The following is a 24,001-nucleotide window of genomic DNA, read 5'->3' on the forward strand; positions in this document are numbered from 1 at the left end:
TCAGCTTTCTTTTGCTTTAACAGACCTGCCAAGGTCGTAAACTGAGAGGAGCGGTTGCAAAGTTATTTTTTTTCATCACTGTTGTAACAATGAACGGTTGCTAAATGAAATAATTGCTAAATCAGCACTCCTTTTATTAGGCCTGGCCAGAGGAGAATCTTACTAAATAAGTCCATTCATTAGGCCTATTTTATTTTATTTTTTAAAAAAATACCATACAGAAACAAAGAGCACATAGAGACAGGTTAGAGAAGTGTTTCTCCAATATTAAACCGCTTAGAGAGGGCCGTAAAAGCACTGTGAAGCGGTATATAACTCTAAGTGCTATTGCTATTGCTATTCTGACTGAGAATTCTGGGAGTTGAAGTCCATAAATGCTAAAATTGCCAAGGTTAAGAAATACTGGGCTACAGGCCTGAGTGAGTTAAGAGTTCCTTAGCCTAGTGTGGGATAAATCAAAGGTTATACATTTATGGCCCCTTTATTACGGACTATGGACTTCAACTCCCAGAATCCCTGAGCCAGCTGGCTCAGGAATTCTGGGAGTTGAAGTCCACAGGTCTTAAGGGGGCCATAACTGCCCAACCCTGGCCTAGATCGTTCCATTCCATCTGTAAAGCCCCAGCCTGGAGCAGTGTGGACACGACGGGACCCACCTGCAAGATGACTCCCAGGGCATTCTTGTGCTCTTGGTTGTTCACCACAATCACTCGCCCCACGGAAAGGGCTTTCAATCCATTCATCGATTCCATGACTCGCCTCTGAAAGGGAAAAAGCCATAAAGGAGAATATTTGTAGCTCGGGGGTTGACACGAGGGAGTCCTCGGTGCTCTCTTGAGCTCGCGCGTTTTCTTGGAGATGTTTCATTACCTAATTAGGTAACGTCATCAGTGCCAGTGGTGTTGCCCAGTTAGGGTCATGAACGGTCTTCAAGAAAACAAGCCAGCTCAGAGAGCACCAAGGACCCCTCAGGGAGAAACCCATGAGGCAAGGCAAGAAATGCAGCTTCCCACCTCTAAGCGGACTAACAAAGAAGGATTCATCATTCCAGCTTCTTCCCCTTAACCTTGTTCTTTCCAGGAAGATTAAAACCTCAATTCTCATCAATCCCAGCCATTAATGGTGGACATGATGATGGCTGAATATGAATTAAGTTGGAAAGAATAACCTTGGAGAAAAACTGGAATGAAACTTTCCTTTCCACCCGATTTGAGTAAGATGGGATGGATCCCGACTGCAGTGTTTCAAGGGAAGGGAATTTTGTGAGACTTAACAGTTGCCTCCTCCCTTGAAATAGGGGTGGACATCTTGGCTTGGGTCACACCCCTCAGACGCCGAAGCTGAATACTGAATACTTTAGCCAGACCCACCTCAAAAATGCCTTCTAGAAGCATCTTCCTCAACTTGTATTAGGATCATGACTCCTACAATAAGCAGGTTTAACAGATTTAACAGATTTAACAGATAATCAGAGTTGGAAGGGACCTTGTAGGTCATCTAGTCCAACCCCCCGCCCAAGCGGGAGACCCTACACCATTTCTGACAGATGGCAGTCCGATCTCTTCTTGAAAGTCTCAAGTGATGGCGCTCCCACAGTGTTCTGGTCTGTCAAGATCCATCTGGATCTCGAGCCTATTTTCTTGGGTGTTAGTTGTTCCTGCCAGCTTAGTATCATCTGCAAATTTGGTAAGTTCCCCTTCTATTCCCTCATCTAAGTCGTTAATGAAGATATTGAAGAGTACTGGGCCTAAGATGGAACCTTGTGGCACCCCACTGCTTACTTCCCTCCATGTAGATTTAGACCCATTAAGGACTTGTTGAGTACGGTTTGCCAGCCAGTTGCGAGTCCATCTAGTGGTGGTGCTATCTATTCCACTTTTTCTAGCTTACTAAGAAGTAGGTTGTGGTCTACTTTGTCAAATGCCTTGCTGAAATCTAAATATATGATGTCCACTGTATTTTGCTGGTCTATTAATTTATCCCCAATTCAACAGCAGGATACTATACCCGGGGGAAGACTGTCTTTGAGAGATCTTTGTCTAGGATCTGAAGTACGACAAAACCAAGAGGTCGAAAAGAACCTTACACCTCAGTTCTTCCAGCCAGTACCTGAATGCGTTCCCGTATCTCTTGCAGTTCTCGGACTACAGAATAATACTCTTGTAAGTCACCAAGCTGCCTTGATGTGTCTGGCATTTCCATGTTGGCTAACATACTGCTCAGCTGGGCAATTCTGTGTTCATAGACCTGGTGAGGAGACACCGATGGTGAAGCGAAGCCATACAGCGCCCAACTCCTTGCCTTCTCCTTTCCACTCAACCGTTTAACATAAAGAAGCCGAGTTCACAAAACATGCTAGGTTATACCAGGATTGACGAATGGGGCTCCAAGTATTGTGTGAACACAGCTGAAACGTGGATGCAGCATGCTGCGTGCCTCCAGTCCAGTGGTGGTATTCGACCGGTTCTGCCCGGTTCTGGAGAACCAGTAGCGGCGATGAGCAGTGGAGACCGAATCGGTTCTCTTTGCTGCTCTGTGGTTGGCCCACCCACCCGCCCGTGCTCCCATACTCACTTTTATGGCCAGAATTCAAAGCGCAGCTGCTTTGCGCGGCTCAGAATAGCGCCGCGCGGCAGCTGCTGCAGCGACCACCATCGTGCAGGTTTGCAGGAGGCAAGTTAGAACGCCTCTGCGCCTGTGCAAAGTGTGTGTTTGGCGCGCAAGTGCATGCAAAGTGCATGCATGCGCGCAAAGCGTGGCCACCAAGCCAGGCCCACCCAACCGGTGGCAACTTTATTTGAATACCACCACTGCTCCAGTCCAATGGTTTAATGCGCTAGTATATCAGGTGATCGCAGCCACCATAGAAGGAAATATTTTCTGGAAGAGCAACTTTGATATCCACACAGCAAGTTCAGAATTTGGTCCTTCATACCAAATGAGAACAAATCTTTACTACATCCTTGGAAAACCACGGCTAGCTGGAGGGACTCAATCAGGGGTGGGATTCAAATTTCTTAACAACCGGTTCTGTGGGCGTGGCCTAATTTGTGGGCATGGCTTGGCAGTCATGTGACTGGCTGGGCGTGGCTTGTATGTAAATATTATATTTATGTAAAGATTGATTATTATTTTAAATAAAAAAGGCAACTTTTACCCAAAATCAGGCAAAGCAGGCAGGCAGATTGAGTTGCTCACAGAATCACAGATTCACTTAGAGTCTATCTTTCTACAATCTGCTACCTGAGTCTGTCACATAAAATTTGCTAGCAAGCAAACTCACAAAACTCCATGTATGTAAATATTGATTTTTTTTTTAATTAAAAAAAGAACAACTTTTAGACAAAATCAGGCAAAGCAGGCAGGCAGATTGAGTTGCTCACAGAATCACAGATTCACTCAGAGATCTACCATTCTGCAATCTGTTACCCGAGTCTGCACTGAAAAATAGAAGCTTCAGTCCTTAAGAAGGGTAGCTCTGCTTTTAGATTAGCTAGAAAGCACGCCGGGGGAGGGAAGGAAAAATAGCAACTTACCAAACGCAGGCAAGTTTGATGGCGCTCATGCCAGCTAAGGAGTGAGTGGGCAGGGAGGGAGGGGCCATCCAGTGGCGCAATTTACCGGTTCTCCGAACTGCGCAGAATCGTAACAACCTGTTCGATAGAACTGGTCCGACCAGGTAGAATCCCACCCCTGAACTCAATCTTTTACAGCAATTTAGGCTTCATCTTCTTGACCGGGGTCTCCAATTGTGGCAACTTTTAAGATTTGTGGACTTCAACTCCCAGAATTCCTCAGCCAGCATGGAGGAATTCTGGGAGTTGAAGTCCACAAGTCTTAAGGTTGACAAATTTGGAGACCCCCCCTGTTCTTGACTTAAGAGACGGACTTCCAACCAACAGATTTCCATAATTTTTCTCCTCTGCTCCCTGTATTATCTTCCTTACTCACCCACCATTTTCTTCCAGGCACCCTCCTGTCTTAAAAATGGGAGATTCCTTCCAAGGAACGGAAACTTCTTTTCCATTAACCTCCCTCCGCCTCAAACTGTTGTGTTTCAGAAAAGTTTAGGAAGCTTCCCTGGATTCCTCTCAAGCAGCATTTGACTCTTTCCGGGAGCTATTTCAACTTTTCTCCCCCCATCCATCACACCTTGCTGTCCTTCCGGGTGTGGAACTCGGAGAAGCTTCTCCTCATCATGTCTTCCACTCGGAGTGCCTCCACCCTCAACAGGTTTAGGATCATGGTGTATGTCAGGCGGAATTGGGACTGCAACCGAGTAGGTTTGCCCTAAAACGAAACAGAAAGGTCGTACAATTAGCGGCAGTCACATGGTGATCTGTTTAACAACTGTCACAACTTACAAGTGCAGTTTTGGGTCCAATGACGGTTGTCACAGATTACCTGAAACAGAACGTCCAAGCTGAAGAAGCAAACATCAGATTTTTGGACCCAGAAGGGTGTGGCTCAGAGATGGATATTCAGCAGGTTCTGACCAGTTCTGGAGAACCGGTACAGGAAATTTGGAGTAGTTCGGAGAACCAGCCAATACCACCTCTGACTGGAGATTTTACAGTATCCTTCCCCTGCCACGCCCACCAAGCCACGCCCACAGAACCAGTAGTAAAAAAAATTGAATCCCATCACTGGTGTGGCTGTTCTCTGTCCTTAATAAGGTTCTAATAAACTTTCATCCTCAGGCAGAAGGAAGATATTTATCACTGACTATAATTTCAACCCAATATTAACAAAATGAAATTTAATGTAGAGAAAAAGTGAAGTCTGACACTTAGGCAAGAAAAAGCAAATGTACACATATAGATTGGGAAAAAACAGGTTTAACAGCAGTAAATTTTAGCAAATTTTATGAGTTTGCTTGCAAGGAAATTTTATGTGAAAGACTCAGGTAGCTGATTGCAGAAAGATAGATCTCTGAATGAATCTGTGATTCTGTGAGCAACTCAATCTGCCTGCCTGCTTTGCCTGATTTTGGGTAAAAGTTGCTCTTTTTTAAATAAAAAATGCAATATTTACATAAATATTTACAATATTTACATACAAGCCATGCCCAGCCAGTCACATGACCACCAAGCCACACCCACAAATTAGGCCACACCCACAGAACCGGTTCAGAAATTTGAATCCCACCCCTGGGGAGGTGTCAACCTATTTTCCAAAGCACCCAAAGGCCAGACAAGGAATAATGGATGGAAACTGATCGAGAAGAGATTCAACTTAGAAATAAGGAGGAATTTTCTGACAGTGAGAATAATTAAACAATGGACCAGCTTTGTCTTCGGAAGTTGTGGCAGCTTCATCACAGCAAGCTTTCAAGAAGAGACTGGAGTGCCATCTGTCAGAAATGGTGCAGGGTCTCCTGTTTGGGTAGGGCAGGGGTCTCAAACACAATTTACCTGGGGGCCGCTGGAGGCAGAGTCTGGGTGAGGCTGGGCCGCACATAGAAGTGTTTAGCCAGCTAGCGACGCATGGAGAACGCACTAATATTATACTTTCATATCATGGTGGGGGCCACAGGATATCGTCCTGCAGGCCTCAATTGGCCCGCGGGCCGCGAGAATGAGACCTCTGGGGTAGGGGGATTGGACTAGATGACCTGCAAGGTCCCTTTCAACTCTGTTATTCTGTTAAGATGGATTCGTTTACAGCTTAAGCAACTGCAGTTGCTTCATGTTGCAATTTAAGCTAAACAAACACACACCAATCACTCACCAACATCATGCGGTGAAGGTCGGACATTTCAGGCACTTGGTTTTTGCACAGAATAATCACCATTCCAGTGGTGTCGAGACCTCGACGCCCAGCCCGGCCTGCCATCTGGATGTATTCGGCTATTAGGATGTGGAGGAAAGAAAGATATATGTGGTGTTAACCACTCTTGCCATCAAGTAAGGGATAGATATCCAGAGGGAGAAACAACCCTAGTTTCATTTTTACCTCAGCAAGACTGGCAGACGAAACCTCATCTCTATATACAGGTAGTCCTCAACTCACAAAAGCTCATTTAGCGACTGTTCAAAGTGACAACGGCACTGAAAAAAGTTATGACTGCTTTTCAGACTTATGGCTGTTGCAAGACCCCCACGCTCATGTGATCGAAATTCAGACACTTCGCAACTGATTCATATTTATGACAGATGCAGTATCCTGGGATCATGCGATCCTCTTTTTGTGATCTTCTGTCAAGCAGAGTGAATGGGGAAGCCAAATTCACTTAACGACCGTGTGTCACTAACTTAACTGCAGCAGTTCCCTTAATAACCGTGGCAAGAAAGGTTGTACAAATGGGGTAAAATTCACTTAATAGAGGTTTTGCTTAGCAAGAAAAAAATTTGGGCTCAACTGTGGTCGCAAGTCAAGGACTAGCTGCACTTCGCTAGAATTTGATCCTTTTAGCCCACTGTTTCTCATCCTTGGCCACTTTTAAGATGCCCAAATCTGTGGTGGCGAACCTATGGCATATGTGCCATGGGTGGCACACAGAGCCATTTGTGCGAGCACGTGAGCCCCAGCCAAAGTTACCTGCACTGCGCATGCGCACACCTCTTTAGCTGATTTTCAGCCCATTTGAGGCCATCTTCACCCTCCCGGAGACTTGAGGGAAGCCTCTGCAGCCTCGGGAGGCCTTCCGGAAATATCAAAAGTGCTGAAACAGGCCCGTTTTTCAGCCTCCCGAGGCTGCAGAGGCTTCCCTCAAGCCTCCGGGAGGGCGAAAATGGCGTCAAATGGGCTGAAAATCAGCTGGGAGGCACACGCATGCGCGGTGCAGGTAAGGGGGCGGGGCAGGGCAAGGGTGTTGCGTGCACATGCGCTGGGGGGGGCGCATTGCATTGTGGGTGCCGGCACACGCGCTATCGCACACGCAATTCGGCACACCACAACAAAAAGGTTCGCCATCACTGCTTTAAATCCCAGAATTTTGGCATGCTGGCTAGGGAATTCTGGGAGTTGAAGTCCAGGCATCTTAAAGTGGTTAAGGTTAAGTAACATTGCTTTAGACCAGGGTGTCCAACCTTGGCAACTTTAAGACTTGTGGACTTCAACTCCCAGAATTCCTGGCTGAGAATTCTGGGAGTTGAAGTCCAGGCATCTTAAAGTGGTTAAGGTTAAGAAACATTGCTTTAGACTCTTGACATACAGGGCTCCACAGTTAAAAATGATAGTCCGCTTTTGCTTTCCCTTGAAGAAGAGACCAGCATAGCCATATAACCAGGTTGCTGTATATAGTTCCCAGTCTCAAACTGCCCCCCACCTCAAATATCATAAACAGTTGAGATAAATCGGCTTGCTAACTTTTCGCCTACAAAAAAACCCCCAATAGCTCTAGGTGTCAAACTCAAGGCCCACAGAGTGTTTAGATCTGGCCCATGGAGCCGCCCTGGAAACAGCAAAGGACCAACTCTCAGTGGCTCTGCTAGTGAAAAAGAAAACTCCATTTTCACTGGCAGAGGGTTGCAGGAGGCCGTCGCAGCCGGAAATGGAGCTCGGGAGCCCGTTATCACTGGCAGAGTGCTCGGGCGGGCCGCCACAGGCGCCCCCAACACGAGTGATGTTGAGCTGGCCATGCCTCCACTGGTCATGCCCCCAGCCCCCCCCCAGCCCTCCCCACGAGGTCAACCACAGCCCAAACTCAATGAAATCGAGTTTGACACCCTTGCTCTAGGGCAGGGGTCCCCAACCACCGGTCCCCGGACCGGTACCAGTCCGTGGAACATTTTCTACCGGGCTGCCGGTTTGCTGGGCGCCGCCATCTTGTTTTGATGAGAAAGTGCTTCCGGGTGAGCTATTCCGGTTGGAAAGCGGCGTTTGGGTCCTGAAGGAATCCTCGTGCCTTAGTTTCATCGAAGGGGGGGGCGGCTTCGAACAAAACTAAGGCGCGAGGATTCTTTCAGCACCCAAGGCAAGGCGAGCTGAGCAACCGTCCCGAAGCCCATCGACAAAGGTACAAAGGAGGAGTTGAAGGTGGCGAGGAGAAGCGGGGGACGGCTGGCTGGCCGGTCGCTCGGCTCGCCTTGCCATGTGTGCTGATGCTGGTACCGGGCCGCGGATCATTTTGTGATGCCGGTACCGGGCCGTGGCACAAAAAAGGTTGGGGGCCACTGCTCTAGGGTACCTCTGTGGGAGGTGCCATCTTTAAAGCCTTCACGGCAGCCAGCGGGAACAGTGACACGATAAACAGCTAGCCAAGGGGAAAAGCTGGAGGTAGGAAGTGGGAGATGATGGGCAAGAGAAGGCCAGACAGATGTTTTGTCTGTGGAACATCTGGCCATTCTACTTATAAACACCCCCCCTTGTAAAAAAAAAAAAAAGAAAAAGAGGGGGTACCATGAAATATGCTCCTCTCCATACCTACCTGGTACCAAGTCCCGGAAATTAGCACCGTCGTGTTTACGGACTGAATTGAAAACCACAGTCCTTGCTGGCATGTTCACCCCCATGGCGAAAGTCTCTGTGGCGAAGAGGATCTAGAAGCAGAAGGGAAGGAGAGAGATGGGGAGATTCCACCTGCTTTTTACTTTTTTTATTATTCATAAACATTTTGGATACAGTGTTATTGTCAGGGCATATCGTTTACAGAAAAACAAAGAAAAGAACAAAAAGGAATATTAATATATATATACTAATAGCAATAGTAATAGCGTAACAGAATAGTTTTAACTAGATTTCTCTTTATATTAGCTTATTTGTAATTCTGTTGGCTATATTGACATATTTATAATTATAAACCATCTTTATATTTAGTTCATACATAGCAATAATCTTTCTTCAGCTAATTTCTACCTCTTATCTCCAACCACTTGTAAAATCTATTCCATGTTAAATGATATTCTGTGTCTTGTCTTTTATTTTTAATGTCAATCTATCCATCTCTGCACAGTCTAATATTTTCCGAATTACTACGTTCTCATCTGATGGAGTGTTCTCATTTTTCCAATATTGTGTAAATACAATCCTTGCTGCTGTCAAGACATGCAAAACTCTATAACAGATAATTAGAGTTGGAAGGGACCTTATAGGTAATCTAGTCCAACCCCCAGCCCAAGCGGAAGAGGTATAGATATATAGTCCCTATCATAGCCCTCAAGAATTATAGCCAACAAAAATGTTTAGATTCCACCTGCTTTTCTTGGCAATAAGCTAGAATGGCTTGGAAGCAGCTTTCCTCTGACTGATATATTCCTCGACTTATGACAACAATTGAGCCCAAAATGGCTGTTGCTAAGTGAGACATTTGTGAAGGGAATTTTAGCCCCATTTTATGACCTTTCGTGCCTCAGTTGTTAAGTGAATTTAGTAACCCAGTCATTAAGTGTATCTGGCTTCCCCATTGACTTTGCTTGTCAGAAGGTTGCAAATGGGGAAATCACATGACCTTGGGACACAACAACGGTCACAAATATGAAGCAGTTGCCAAGCGCCTGAGTTTTGATCATGGTGACCATGGGGATGCTGGAAATGTTGTAACCGTGAAAAACGATCGTAAGTTACTTTGTTCAGTGCAGTTCTAACTTTGAACGGTCACTAAGTGAACTATTGTAAGTTGAGGACTACCTGTCCTTTCCAGAGAATTATACGTATTTCATCTCCTATAATCCTCCAGCCCAGTGACGACTGAGGAGTCTAGGGACAAAACTGACACCATATCGAAGAAATCGTGGAAGAGAATCGTTAAAGAAAGGAGACAAAACGAGGGACAGAATGAAATTGTCAACTCATAAAACATTCCTATGCCTGTTTTAGTAGTTGCCATAAAAAAATGGGGGGAAAGGAAGGAAATCTGGAAGAGCAGTGCAGCAGTTTGAAAGTAAAAGTACATTCCAACTCTTATCTTTAAAAGATTGTACCTAAAACACCAGAGCTTTTGCCCACGAAAATCTTTAATTGGAGAACGTGAATGATGACACCCAGCCTGTGAACGTGCTCAATTGGAAAATCTGGTTTATGAGACACCCAGGGGGGAGGGGGAGGGAAACAGGGTCACAGGGGACTGTAAATTACGTATGCCAGAGTTGGCTTCATACAGGGCAGTGTCAGTATGTCGCCTCTAATGTATCCTTTGAAGTTTTTTGAAGTTTGGCTCGAGAATCATGATTTAATTAGAGTGATTGCTGGAATCCTGGCAAAAATGTGAATGACAAAAAAATTAAAAAATTATTTTAAATAATTAAATAAAACGGTTGAATTGTCCTGTAGCAAGTTTTCCTGTTGCTGTCATGCCCCTGTTGGAATCTGATTCCGAGGGGGAGGTCGAACAGCTGACAGAGAGTGGGAGTATGGCTCCGGTGGCTGTGGAGGAAACTGAGGAAGGACACAGTCCGGCTTGTCATTCAGAGGAAGACCCAGGCCCACCCCCTCTTCATCTGAGGGGACGCAGGGAGGAACGGATAAGGGAGCAACGTGGGTTACAGGGGAGAAAGAGGCCCTGATTCCCTTCATTGGCTGCAGCTGGGAAAACAGGATATAAAGGGTGTTTGCACACAGCACCTTGCTGGAAGCAAAGCGTGCATTATCTTTGTTTTTCACATCTTATCTGGGTTCTGGCGTCCTCCCAACTATGTGTGTTTCGTTATCTTTTGGAAGTCTGCAATTCTTTATCCTGCCCTGTCTCGTTAATTGCTGCAGCGTGGTTTGTATTGGTTTTTATTTATAATTTAGACGTACTTTGGGTTCGGACTGAATTTCTTCCCTTCAAAAACTGTTCTTGGGAGAGTTTTTTCTCCAGCCGATGGTAACTGGACATTGGGGGCCAAGTTGGAGGAATTAAAGGGACTTTATCTACTTTTGTGACTTTGTTGCTTTTGTGCCATGCCCTGGGTCATCACAGTTGTACATTGCCAGCGGTGAATTGGCTGCGGCAAGTTGGCCGTTTATCCCATTCCAGACCAGGGGAACATGGGAGTGATCCAACCATTTGAGGAACAAGGCTGGAGAAGTCTGGGTCCCTGGGACATTCTCTCAGGAGCCAGGATAGGGTTCAAGAGTATTACAAGTTTATTCCATGCTACCCATAACCGATAGTCCTGGACTTAAACCACAGTTCGTTTAATGGCAGTTTGAAGTTACAATAGCACTGAAAAGAGTGACTTATGACCGTTTATCACACATACCACCATTGCAGTTATCCCCATGGTCATGTGATCAAAATTCAGACACTCGTCAAACTGACTCATATTTATGATGACTGCAATGACCCACGGTCACATGAGTCGTTTTTTGCAACCTTCAGACAAGCTAAGTCCATGGGGAAGCCAGATTCACTTAACAACCGTGTTACTAACTTAACAACTGCGGCGATTCACTTAACAACTGTGGCAAGAAAGGTCACAAAATGGAGCAAAATTCACTTAAAAAATATCTCGCTTAGCAACAGAAATTTTGAGCTCAATTATGGTCGCAAGTCGAGGACTACATGTATAGAAGAACCTGATCTACTAATGGTTGAGGCAAATTGGCGCCAGATTAAGAGTCAAGGGGGAGCTGGACTTAAGTCTCTTAGGGGGGCATAGAGACTCCAAACTGATGATGCGTTTGACCCCCTCCACCGCTTGCCTCAACGATCTCAGCCTGGTCAACTCCTACACCTACCTTGACAAGGCCTTTGCTGAAAAGCATCTCCACTACCTCCTTGAGGATGGGCAGGATGCCACTGTGGTGCACTCCAATTCCACGTTTTAAAAGGTCGATCATGTGAAGAACCTGAGGGGGAAAAAAATCCCATAAATGAAGTTTTTTTAGTAACAATGTCGTCCAACTTAATTAAAATTAATTTTATCCTAAAATCTAGGACTGGTGCTAGAGAAGACTTCCTACATTTCCCATCATCCCACCTACCTTTCCATCCATCCATCTTATCTATCCTATCCTATCCTATGCCATCCCTCCATCTACCCTATCTTATGTATCCTACCTTATCTATCCTATCCTTTCCTATCCATCCATCTATCCAACCTTACTTATCCTACCTTATCTATCCTATCCTTTCCTATCCATCCATCTATCCTACCTTATTTATCCTACCTTATCTATCTTATCCTATCCATCTATCCTACCTTATCTATCCTATCCCATCCTATACTATCCCTCCCTCCCATCCTCCCACCCACTCACCCACCCATCTATCTATCTACTTCTACATTATATCTATCTGTCTATATCTATCCTACTTATCACACACACAGTCTCTCTCTCTCTCTCTCCCCTCCCCCATGCTATCCTATCCATTTAAATTTATTTGCCACCCATCTTACTGCAGGGCGACTCTGGGCAGATTACAAGGTCAAAAGCAATAAAACACATACATATATACATACTAGTGTAGTAGTATGCATTATGATTAAAAGTATGGTAAAAAAGATGGTATAAAGATGGGGAGGGAAGAAACAGGATGTGCATGGGGTGAGGTGGGGGTCTGCTACTGGTCCGTCAAGCACCTCCAGAGTGATCCTCCACCGTTAAGGGCTCCTTGACTTCCGTCCTTCTTCCTCTTGGCAACCACTGAAGTCCCGAGTCTCAACTCCCATTCTGGCTATGCTACCAAGGTGACCCACCGCACCCCCCTCCCTGGTAGCCTTTTCTTTTTCCTCTCACCTGAGGCAGCTGCCGATCGGTTCCCTTCAGTCGGGAGATGCACTTCTGGAAGAAGACATGGATCTCGCTTTTCTCCGTCGTGGTGGTCAGGTCGACGGTGGTCAGCATGGAGGCGTTTTCGTCACAGCGATTGCGAGAGAACGTGAAGGCCACCACCGGCAGATGGTCCTTCTTGCGGAGCATGTCAATGAGGGAGAGCCAGATGTTCTTGTCCTGCGGAAATTCCAGATGTTTGCTCCAGGACTAGATCCTCCCCCCCACCCCCACACTCCCCGACTTCTTCTCTTTCAATGTGTTCTGACCCAGGCTTCGTCAAACGTACTTAAACACAAACTTGTTTTAACAACAAAACCTATTTTATTGCAATGCTGGGAATTACTTTCATTCCCAGCCAGAACTAATTATAAAACAGTTCCCCAAGATAAGCCCACGCCTTTCAGTGCTGTGGAATGCTGCCCAAAACAGAAGTCTCCAATTATAACAGAAACCAACCGAAGTACCAGAAAACCAACCAGAGCTTCAAAGAGGACTCTGAATCTATCGAACTACTTTGCTTCCTGCAAAGGTTTTGTCATTGAGGTCTGACTTTTATCCCTTATGGGAGGGGCAATCACCTCCTAGCCTTACTCCTGAGTCGCCCCTTCTGTTTCAGCTGCTCTTGCCTTCTAGCAGCTCTGCGCACACACACACTGGGAACAGGCTCCCCTGGGTCCTCTGCTTCACTGCTGCCAGACTCCGAAGGCTCCAAAGGCAGCACCCCACTCCCAGATGGTCCTGGCCCCGTCCCTGCATCGGATGCAGGGCCCTCATTCAAGTCCACTCCAGACTCCCCGACTGGTCCCCTTTCTTCCTCACTGCTGCTGTCTGCACCGGCTGCCGGTGAACCACAACGCAATGTAATGCACCCAACAAAGGAGAGCATGGGGAGACATCCAAACATCTGGATCCATCCCGTGGGACGTTATTTTAACTGACTCTTTTTAGTGTCAGGAAAGGGAAAGATTCATATTTTGTCCACTGGTACAAACTCCTACTCCTATAAAGCTTAATTCAGCCCACCTGGCCCGGCCCGGCTCCGGCGTGCATTGGCTGTTTGGCCCCAAAGGTCTGGGAGTGTTTGCTAGTTCGGTCCTTTTTGGCATCTACAGCGTCATAATACCTGGAAGGGCACCAGAGGAAGACAACACCTTAAAGGAAAGTTATTGCATTATAATGTAATAAGAGGGATGTGGTGGCTCAGCGGTTAAGACGCTGAGCTTGTCGATCAGAAAAGTCGGCAGTTTGGCGGTTCGAATCCCTAGCGCCGCATAATGGAGTGAGCTCCCATTACTTGTCCCAGTTTCTGCCAACCTAGCAGTTCGAAAGCATGTAAAAAAATGCAAGTAGAAAAATAAGGACCACTTTGGTGGGAAGGCAACAGCATTCCATGCGCCTTCGGCGTTTAGTCATGCTGAACATATGACCATAGAGACTTCTTTGGACAGCGCTGGCTCTTCAGCTTTGACACGGAGATGAGCACCGCCCCTAGAGTCGGGTCAATTAGCACATATGTGCGAGGGGCACCTTTACCTTTATTACATTATAATACAGAATGCCTAGGTGGCATATTTTTTTTCCTATGCTGAGTTACAGGGGAGAAAGAGGCCCTGATTCCCTTCATTGGCTGCAGCTGGGAAAACAGGATATAAAGGGTGTTTGCACACAGCACCTTGCTGGAAGCAAAGCGTGCATTATCTTTGTTTGTCACATCTTATCTGGGTTCTGGCGTCCTCCCAACTATGTGCGTTTCGTTATCTTTTGGAAGTCTGCAATTCTTTATCCTGCCCTGTCTCGTTAATTGCTGCAGCGTGGTTTGTATTGGTTTTTATTTATAATTTAGACGTACTTTGGGTTCGGACTGAATTTCTTCCCTTCAAAAACTGTTCTTGGGAGAGTTTTTTCTCCAGCCGATGGTAACTGGACATTGGGGGCCAAGTTGGAGGAATTAAAGGGACTTTATCTACTTTTGTGACTTTGTTGCTTTTGTGCCATGCCCTGGGTCATCACAGTTGTATATTGCCAGCGGTGAATTGGCTGCAGCAAGTTGGCCGTTTATCCCATTCCAGACCAGGGGAACATGGGAGTGATCCAACCATTTGAGGAACAAGGCTGGAGAAGTCTGGGTCCCTGGGACATTCTCTCAGGAGCCAGGATAGGGTTCAAGAGTATTACAAGTTTATTCCATGCTACCCATAACCGATAGTCCTGGACTTAAACCACAGTTTGTTTAATGGCAGTTTGAAGTTACAATAGCACTGAAAAGAGTGACTTATGACCGTTTATCACACATACCACCATTGCAGTTATCCCCATGGTCATGTGATCAAAATTCAGACACTCGTCAAACTGACTCATATTTATGACGACTGCAATGACCCACGGTCACATGAGTCGTTTTTTGCGACCTTCAGACAAGCTAAGTCCATGGGGAAGCCAGATTCACTTAACAACCGTGTTACTAACAGTTTGGCGGTTCGAATCCCTAGCGCCGCATAATGGAGTGAGCTCCCATTACTTGTCCCAGTTTCTGCCAACCTAGCAGTTTGAAAGCATGTAAAAAAATGCAAGTAGAAAAATAGGGACCACTTTGGTGGGAAGGCAACAGCATTCCATGCGCCTTCGGCGTTTAGTCATGCTGAACCATGGAGACTTCTTTGGACAGCGCTGGCTCTTCAGCTTTGACACGGAGATGAGCACCGCCCCCTAGAGTCGGGTCAATTAGCACATATGTGCGAGGGGCACCTTTACCTTTATTACATTATAATACAGAATGTCTAGGTGGCATATTTTTTTCCTATGCTGCAAAAAAATAATAATCTTGACCTGACACCCTTGAATTCCTCACTTCCGATTCAACTAGATAGAAAAAGAATCTGTGATGACCCAGGGCGTGGCACGAAAGCAACACAACCAACTAAGGTTGTGGGAAAAGTCAGACTTGGGTATTTTGGCACACAATTTCTCAATACTGGCTATGCCTTACAGCAATTCACTTGACTTCTAGTCAGGGGTGGGATTCAAATATTTTAACAACTGGTTCTCTGGGCGTGGCCAAGTTGGTGGGTGTGGCTTGGTGGTCATGTGACTGACTGGGCGTGGCCAACTCAATATCACTCACATCGAGGCACGCATCTCCTCGCCTGGCCTCTCATGACTGTGGAGATGCTGCAACGGTCGTAAGTGTGAAAAATGGTCATAAGTCACTTTTTTCAGTGCCATTGTAACTTTGAATGGTCACTCCACACAAGCAAAGTACCAGCAAAGGAGGGAAAAATAACTCCAGAGAAGTTCCTGAGACAGGAAGTCTAGTCCTGCCAAGAATGTAATAAGGGTTAACAGAGAGGCAGTTTCTGTAAGCAACACCAGAATGTTTCCTTCCTGCCTTCCTTACAGGACTAGGCCAGTAATTTCGTCAAACAACTGGTTCTCCGAACTGCTTAGAATGTTAACAACCGGTTCTAGCGAATAGGTGCAAACCTGTAGAATCCCACCCCTGCTTCTAGTAAACTACCTTTATCAATACATGGCGTTAAGGATCTTTCTTACTTAGAGGTTCAAGCTGAGGTGGGTCTGACAGCACTTCTCTCCTGCCAGAATGTGTGCTTTGGGCTATTCCATGCATAGTATGTATGTATGTATGTATGTATGTATTTATTTAATTAATTAATTAATTTTGTCAAGGGATTATAACAGGTATAAGTATAAACATAGTTATGAATACATGAAATGGATACAAATAAGAAAAAGGAATAAGAAACAATAGGACGGGGACGGTAGGCACGTTGGTGCGCTTATGCATGCCCCCTACATGTATATATACATATACGTATATGTGGTGCCTATAGTTGTGTGTGGCTTTTCAGATGGTGATTGGGGTTTTGATGGCTGGTTGTTAAGTCACTGGTTGTTGCATGTGTTCCGGCACAAGTCTGAAAGCTTGGAAGACTAAATCTTTGGCCCCGGTGACTGACTCAGATTGGATCCTGCAACATTATCCTGGGATAGGTATATCTGCCTTTGTTCGTGAGATATAAAAAGGTTGCCCAGATATGTTCTGGGATACATACGGATGCTTTTGCCTGCTGTGGGAAAGGATGTTTGTTTGAGGCAGGTTATAAACCCATGATTAAAACTCAGTAACGTTTCGACCATTTCATAGTGGCTTTTTAAAAAATCATTGCCAAAGGTAGCTTTAATTCTCATGGAAATAGAGAAGGAGAAGTTGGCCTGGAAGGTATTATAAGGGATCCTCTTGTCGATCCTGAGCTTACCCCTTCGTAAGGAACGTCCCGCGGGAATCCACCAGGAGGAAAAGCTCGTTCTGCGTCTTCTGGCTATTTCCAGTGTACAGATAATGCTCCAGTGGAACAGGGCGCTTCAGTGTGCTGATCACATAAATCTTCTTCCGTTTGATTCGCCTGTCAAAAGCAGGAATCCCACAAACAGGGTTATTTTGGTGAGCTCTTCCCTCCCTTCTCCAAAACCGTGCTGTTCAGAGAACATACAACGAGATGTATAGCAACAGTACTTAGACTTATATGCCCCTTCACAGTGCTTTACAACCCGAAGTGGTTGATAAGAATTGGCACATTGCCCCCAACAATCTGGATCCTCATTTTAATGACCTTGGAAGGAGGGAGGACTGAGTCAACCTTGGGAGAGCCAGGGAGACTCGAATTGCCGGAAGTCAGCAGAAGTAGCCTGCAGTACTGCATTCTAACCACTGGGCCACCACAGCTCCCATGACCACAATTGAACCCCAAATTCCTTGAAACTGTTGTCAAGGGAGTTTTGCTCCGCTTTATAACCACCCTTGGCCAGAGTTACGTGAATCACTGCAATGGTTAAGTTTGCAACACGGTTGTTAAGTGAATCTGGCTTTTCCATTGATTTTGCTAGTCAGGAAGTCACAAAAGGTGATCTCTGTGTCCCTGGGAAACTGCAGTCCCACAAGATTTGAGGCCTATTTTTAATTCTGAATTTAACGGATGGCCTCCCCCAAAGACTCCATGGTATGGACATCAGGAGAGCTTTGATCCACAAAGACTGCAGGTAGTCCTCGACTTATGACCGCCTATTGATCCCAACGTTTCTGTTGTTGAGCGAAACGTTGGTTAAGCGAGTTTCCCCCCATTTTATGACCTTTCTTGCCTCACTTGTTAAGTGAATCACTGCAGTTGATGTGTCAGCAGCCCGGTTGTTAAGTGAATCAGTAGCCTGGTTGTTAAGTGAAGGCCGCAAAAAAGGGATCAGGTGACTCTGGGACACAGCGACGGTCATAAACGTGAACCCAGTGGCCAAGCATCGGAATTTTGATCACATGATCATGGGGATGCCGCAAAGGTAGTAACTGTGAAAAGCAGTCGTAAGTCACTTTTTTTCAGTGCCGTTGTAACTTTGAACGGTCACTAATGGAACTGTTAAATTGAAGACTATCTCTATATTGCCGACTTCTGGCTTACACTGGGAGCCGTGTTAAGGTTTCTAGACGTTCTCATTTCAAACTCTGATCTTAACCTCTAATATTAACTTTAAATGTGTTGTGTAAAAAGTACGTATGACAATATTCCCTCTATTTCTAAACTTTTTAATCTATTCTAGTTTTTAGTACAGCCAATCTTGTGGGGATTTTTTTAAAGGAAAAATCCTTCCTATCCATCATCTCTCATCCTCTTGGAAGGATGTGATTAGGTATGCTCAAAAATAATGTGATTATTATTTGAATGTGGTAGCAAACATTGAATAATTGAAAAATGAAGGATTGTGCGCTGATAACAGATATGCACAGCAACATTAGACCATGCAAGTCTGATTAACGTAGTCATTCTCATTGTATTAATATTACTTTTGTATCAAAATGAATGACACACAAGATGCCACACTGTCCACGAAATGATTATTGATGTATGTTTTTTAAAAAATAAAACTTGACAAACAAACAAAAAGATGTTCTCCTTCCATAATCAAAACCCACAAGAGGAAGGGAGTCACTGAAGTATTCAAAAACATTTATGAGACCTTAGAACAGTGGTGGCTAACCTTTTTGGGGCTCCTGTGCCGATAATTGTGCTTGCGCTCGTGTGCCAGCACTCGCGCATGACCCCCGCCCCTGCATGACCCCACGCACACTCTTGTGCGTGTGCGGCATCTCCCACCCACCCCTGCCCCTGAGCATGCGCACCAGATACCCGGCAATCAGCTGGCGGGCAGGTGGCGCGCATGCATGCACAGTAGGCCTGCTCTGGGTGAGGGCTTGCGTGCCGACAGTAATGGCTCTGCGTTCCACTTCTGGCATGCGTGCCATAGGTTTGCCATCATGGCCTTAGAAGCTGCGGGACTTTGGATGCTCACCCAATCCAGTCAGCAAACTCCAGGGTGTTGGGGACGGTAGCACTCAGCAAAATTATGTTTACGTGGTCCGGCAACATGATGAGGACCTCTTCCCAAACCACACCACGCTGAGGGGAGAAAAGAAAGAGAGGAATGCCCCTGAGCATGTGAAGAAGGAGGTCTACTGTCTTTCCGTTGTGGTCCAATAAAAGGAACGAAGGGACAATGTAAAGTCCTAACCAAGGAGCACTTAAGACATTGTCCTTCCATAAATAAGGGACATATCAAAAGAATGGGCCTTTGACCCGTACATTCTCTGTCACGTTTATACAGAGCAACGAAGGACACAAGTATTTCCCCTTTTATATAGGCAGGGTCAACCCTGAAGTGAACCTGGCTGGGGCCATCTTGGAGGCTTCAGGGTTGCCACACAACGGTGGGAAGGGGGGGAAATAGCTAGGTGGGATTTTGTAGCCAAAAGAATAAAGCTTTCCTGTGGGAATCAAGGACATTCTCACAGGTGGCTGGCCGGAGGAGGAGTCAAGTAACCAAGCAACCGGCCAGCACCTTGATTGGACAGTGTGACCAGTGACTTGGGGGAAAGGGGCAATTTTTATTTTTTAATTAGGGGAAAGCTGCGGGAACTTTCAGAGTCGTCTTCCACCAGTTGTGCCAATATGATGCATCCGATAAATTGTTCTTTGAGGAATTTGTCTGCCTCAGAGTTCTGCTTTCTAGGGGTGCATTACTTGGAACGCTGACAGGCAGTCCTCGACTTACGACCACAATTGAGCCAAACATTTCTGTTAAGCAAAACATTTGTTGTTGAGTGAGCTTTGCTCCGTTTTACAACCTTTCTGGCCACCGTTGTTAAGAGAATCACTGCAAACGGTAGGTTGCTAAGTGAATCTGGCTTCCCTATTGACTTCGCTTGTCGGAAGGTCGCCAAAGGGGATCATGTGACCTTGCAATACAGCAACCGTCAAAAGCACGAACCATTTGCCACGCGCCTGAATTTTGATCACACGATCCGGGGCAGGGGGGGAATGCTACAAAGGCCGTAAGTGTGAAAAAAGGGTCATGTCAATTTTTTTTCAGGGCCGTTGTAACTTCAAACGGTCACTAAATGAAGTGTTGTAAGTCAAGTATTGAGAAACAGCAAGGGGGCAGCTGGTTGAAGACCATTTGAAGAACATTCTAGAAGCCCGTGAGTTTCCACCAACCCAAACTAAATACCTCAGGACTGCTCAGGGCCTGATTTCGTCCGTTGTTTTCATTCTTGGTTTCCCCACCCCCCCCCTTACCTCAGAATCATTAATGTAATGCACTTCATCGAAGATCGCCCACTCTAGGTCTCTGAGGACATCGGAGCCATTATAGAGCATAGACCTTTGCAAATAAGAAAAAAGAAAATGGCATTTCTACGACAGCATTATCGCTCTACAACAGCTAAAAAGATTTGGGTTGTCAGTTTGGCCCTGCTTCATTATTAAAGTATGAAGGGATTTCGATTTGAGAAAGGCACCTGAATTAGAAAAGGTCAGTTCTGGCTGATATGTGTCCTGCCTTCAAAAGAAAACAGAACTGGCAAATACAGCTGCAGAAAGTCTGTAGAGATTTTTCAGGAGGCAACTGGGTTTTCTTGTTTTTCCTTTTCAAGACGTTTCGCTTCTCATCCAAGAAGCTTCTTCAGCTCTGACAGGATAGTGGGGAATGGAAGGATTTATATTCACTGCAGACACTGGTCATTTGTACACCTTGCAGACAATTGAATTTCCAGAGGAAAAAAAATTGCAGGATACAGGAACCATTTGCACAACTCAGGTGACCCCGAGGACACAGATAAACCTCCAAGTGGCCTCAACGACCCTCTAAAAGGATGCAAACGACCGTCTGCTGATCTCGGGATGCGGCAGCCGTCATAAGTATGAGTCGGTTGCCAAGCATCCACATTTTGATCACATGACCATGGGGATGCTATAACAGTCATAAGTGTGAAAACGGCTACCAGTCACTCTTTTCAGTGTTTTTGTAACTTTGAATGGTCATTAAACGAACTGTTATAAGTCAGGGACTACCTGTATTCAGCTTTTACTAACCTTGAGGTACATTAGGGAGACGTAGAAGTACATACTCCCTGATGGTTGTGAGAATCTTCTGAAACTTCACCATACTGATTCTGAAGTTGACATTTGGAATCGTTTAACTGTACAACATTGCTTTCTTATAATATCTGGGTCCAACCATCGAAACTGCTTAGGAAACACATCTGAATAAAGGTGGAAGCTCCTAAATTCATGCATCTCCAAAAAAATACCACAAGGAAGTCTAATTGCTGTCAGGTTCAGTTAGTCTTCCCAAGAGGAGCTCACCCCCAGTTGTCGGCCCTATGCGATTTCCCTCTCAGCTTTTCTGTCATCGCTTGAGTTACACCTGCAGGCTTGCAGCAGCTAAATGATCGGGAGTCACACGGCTTCAAAGCAATGTCTACGGCCGGCAGCTTGCATGATCGGGAGTCATAGGGTTTCGTAGCAAGGTCCACAGCCTGCCCGCCTGTTAGGAATATAAGTCACCTAACAGGTATTTGGGTTAGAAATATATAAGCCAGGATAGACATTTTAGTACTATATCTTTAAGAAAATGCAAAACTGTAGTTGGGTGTGGTTTTTCAAACGGCCATAAGATGGAGCCAGAAACCTGGTTTGTTTAGTCAGAGTCTCAAAAGAGAGTGTGAGTAAGTCTCTGTTTCCTTCTGTTGGAAAGTATTGCCGTTGCTCCATTTCTTCTAATTGACTGATATTATTGGATTTAATGTAAGTCTGATACTGAACTGTTTTTGACACTGGAATTTGATATTTGGATTATCCCTGGATTGAAAACTGACTGATTTAACTTGTGAATGATTTTGGATTGCTTATTTTGGACTTTGCTTAAACCTTTCTGGAAGTAAAAACCTACATTTACTGTACAGTGTATCTGTGTGCTGTGTGTGTGTATTATTCAAACACTCCTCTCAAATACGTCTCCCTGTATGCACTCATTCTCCTAACGGGGAATTACCTCAACACCGCCCCCTGAATGGTAGCCCACAGATGACATCAGGCTGACAATTGCCTCTTGAAAAAGCACCTTTGGGACAAAAATGACCTGGATGACTAAGAATCTCCATAGACTTTTAACTGTGCACTTTGGGATGAAAAACCCTCGAATGGTGTAGGAGTTTGAACAGATTTCCAGAAAAATTGCAGACTACAGGAACCATCTGCACTACTCAGGTGACCCTGAGGACACAGATAAACCTCCAAGTGGCCTCAACAATCCTCTAAAAGGATGGAAATGTCCAGCTGTCTGCAAAGAGTATAAATCCTTCCATTCCCAAAATCCTGTCAGAGCTGAAGAAGCTTCTTGGATGAGAAGCGAAACGTCTTCAAAAGAAAAAAAACAAGAAAGTCCAGTTGAAAAAAAAAACATCTTTGGGACAATCATGGCCTGGATGATGGAGAATCACCACAGACTTTCATGCCTCATCGTACCATCCAGCCATCCTGCCCGGCCCCTTGCCTGAGGGACAGCCTTCTCTCTTTGGCCTAGCCCTCACCTGAGAATCTCAGTTGTCATGATGAGGCAGGAGGCGTCTGGATGCAGCTGAACATCTCCTGTCAACAAGCCAACATCCCCAAAGGTGTTCTTGAAATCCCGAAACTTCTGGTTGGAAAGTGCTTTGATTGGGGATGTGTAGATGGTGCTGCAAAAAAAGGCCGAGAGGGAAAAAGAATGAGACATTTGGAAGATCCTGGAACTCTAAAATAATCTGAAGAGCCGCTCTGTGTGTGTGTGTGTGTGTGAACACTGTTTCTCAACCTTGGCAATTTGAACCCAAGTGGACTTCAACTCCCAGTATTCTAGATATTGATCCACACATCTTCAAATTTCTAAGGCTGAGAAACACTGTGTTGGGAACACTTATAACAGGGGTCTCCAAACTTGGCAACTTTAAGACTTGTGGACTTCAGCTTCCCAGAATTCTCCAGCCAGCTTTGGGAGTTGAAGTCTGTTAGGAATAACATGGTTACCTAACTTAGTTTGGGTAAAATAATATATATAGACTATGATTGTGTGTGTCACTTTAAATGCAGACCATGTATTTTGGGCGCGGTTGTAAAATCACCATAAGAGGGAGCAAGAGAGCTTACTGTTTGCTGGCTTTTACTGGATTGCTGACAATGATGGATTGATGGTGATAACTGCGTGTTTTCCCTGCTATTGCTGAATGAAGAAAAGAGGTTTGATTTTCTTCATATCTCTACTGCAAAAAGAGATATATTACTGGACTGATTATTTGTAAGTTTACTGACCTCTTTTTCGACACTGGACTTTGCTAATGGATAATCCCCGGACGGACTGAACTAAGTGTATGATATATGGACTGTTTGACTATGCTATAACTCTTACTGGAATAAAAAACTATTTAACTGGCACAGTGTATCTGTTTTACTGAGTGTAAGCTACAACAACGTTTATCTCACATATCTGCCTGCCTGCCTGACTACCGTTGCACGTTCTGCTAGGGTGTATATCCCTAACAAAGTCCACAAGCCTTAAAGTTGCCAAGTTTGGAGACCTCTGACTTATAATATATGCAGGAGGAAGAGAATCTTCTAAGTAGAGATAGTCTTCGACTTAGGACCATATTTGAGCCAGGAATTATGGCCAAGATGCTTGGTAAATGGGTCACCATCTGGGGCCTGGTGCTTGAGTTTGGTCTAATGGTTAAGGTGCCAGGTTAGATACTAGGTGCCTGTCAGTTCTAGTTCCATCTTGGGCGTGGAAGCGGGCTGGGTAATTTTGGGCCAATCGCGATCTCTCAGCCCATGGCGTCAGGCTCAAGTGACAAAGTTGGTTAGTCAATTCCTACTGCAACAAATAGACCAAGTTTAGTTGATCTGAAAAAAATAAAAATAAAAAAAACGGAGGACCCTGAATTTGTGGGCAAAATGCTAGAATGAAAAATAAAAAAAATATGCAT

At 45.3% G+C, this 24,001-nt stretch overlaps 1 protein-coding gene across 1 annotated transcript in view; it reads right to left on the reverse strand.

Annotated features, from left to right (window-relative positions):
- The window catches only part of SKIC2 (SKI2 subunit of superkiller complex), a 56,252-nt gene that overhangs the window by 14,505 nt on the left and 17,746 nt on the right, over nucleotides 1-24,001 (reverse strand). Inside the window, exons 11-22 of the mRNA XM_026686902.2 lie at nucleotides 22,574-22,720; nucleotides 20,280-20,364; nucleotides 18,997-19,103; nucleotides 16,917-17,063; nucleotides 13,666-13,765; nucleotides 12,607-12,819; nucleotides 11,605-11,715; nucleotides 8,372-8,483; nucleotides 5,731-5,849; nucleotides 4,153-4,290; nucleotides 2,110-2,247; nucleotides 657-761 (exon numbers count right to left, since the gene is read on the reverse strand). Of these exons, the coding sequence (XP_026542687.2) occupies nucleotides 657-761; nucleotides 2,110-2,247; nucleotides 4,153-4,290; nucleotides 5,731-5,849; nucleotides 8,372-8,483; nucleotides 11,605-11,715; nucleotides 12,607-12,819; nucleotides 13,666-13,765; nucleotides 16,917-17,063; nucleotides 18,997-19,103; nucleotides 20,280-20,364; nucleotides 22,574-22,720 (1,522 nt within the window). The remainder of the gene's footprint in view (nucleotides 1-656; nucleotides 762-2,109; nucleotides 2,248-4,152; nucleotides 4,291-5,730; nucleotides 5,850-8,371; nucleotides 8,484-11,604; nucleotides 11,716-12,606; nucleotides 12,820-13,665; nucleotides 13,766-16,916; nucleotides 17,064-18,996; nucleotides 19,104-20,279; nucleotides 20,365-22,573; nucleotides 22,721-24,001) is intronic.

The sequence above is a fragment of the Notechis scutatus genome, chromosome 2 (assembly GCF_049901735.1).
Source record: "Notechis scutatus isolate UNSWTSFEM ecotype Mainland chromosome 2, rNotScu1.2, whole genome shotgun sequence".
NCBI lineage: Eukaryota > Metazoa > Chordata > Lepidosauria > Squamata > Elapidae > Notechis > Notechis scutatus.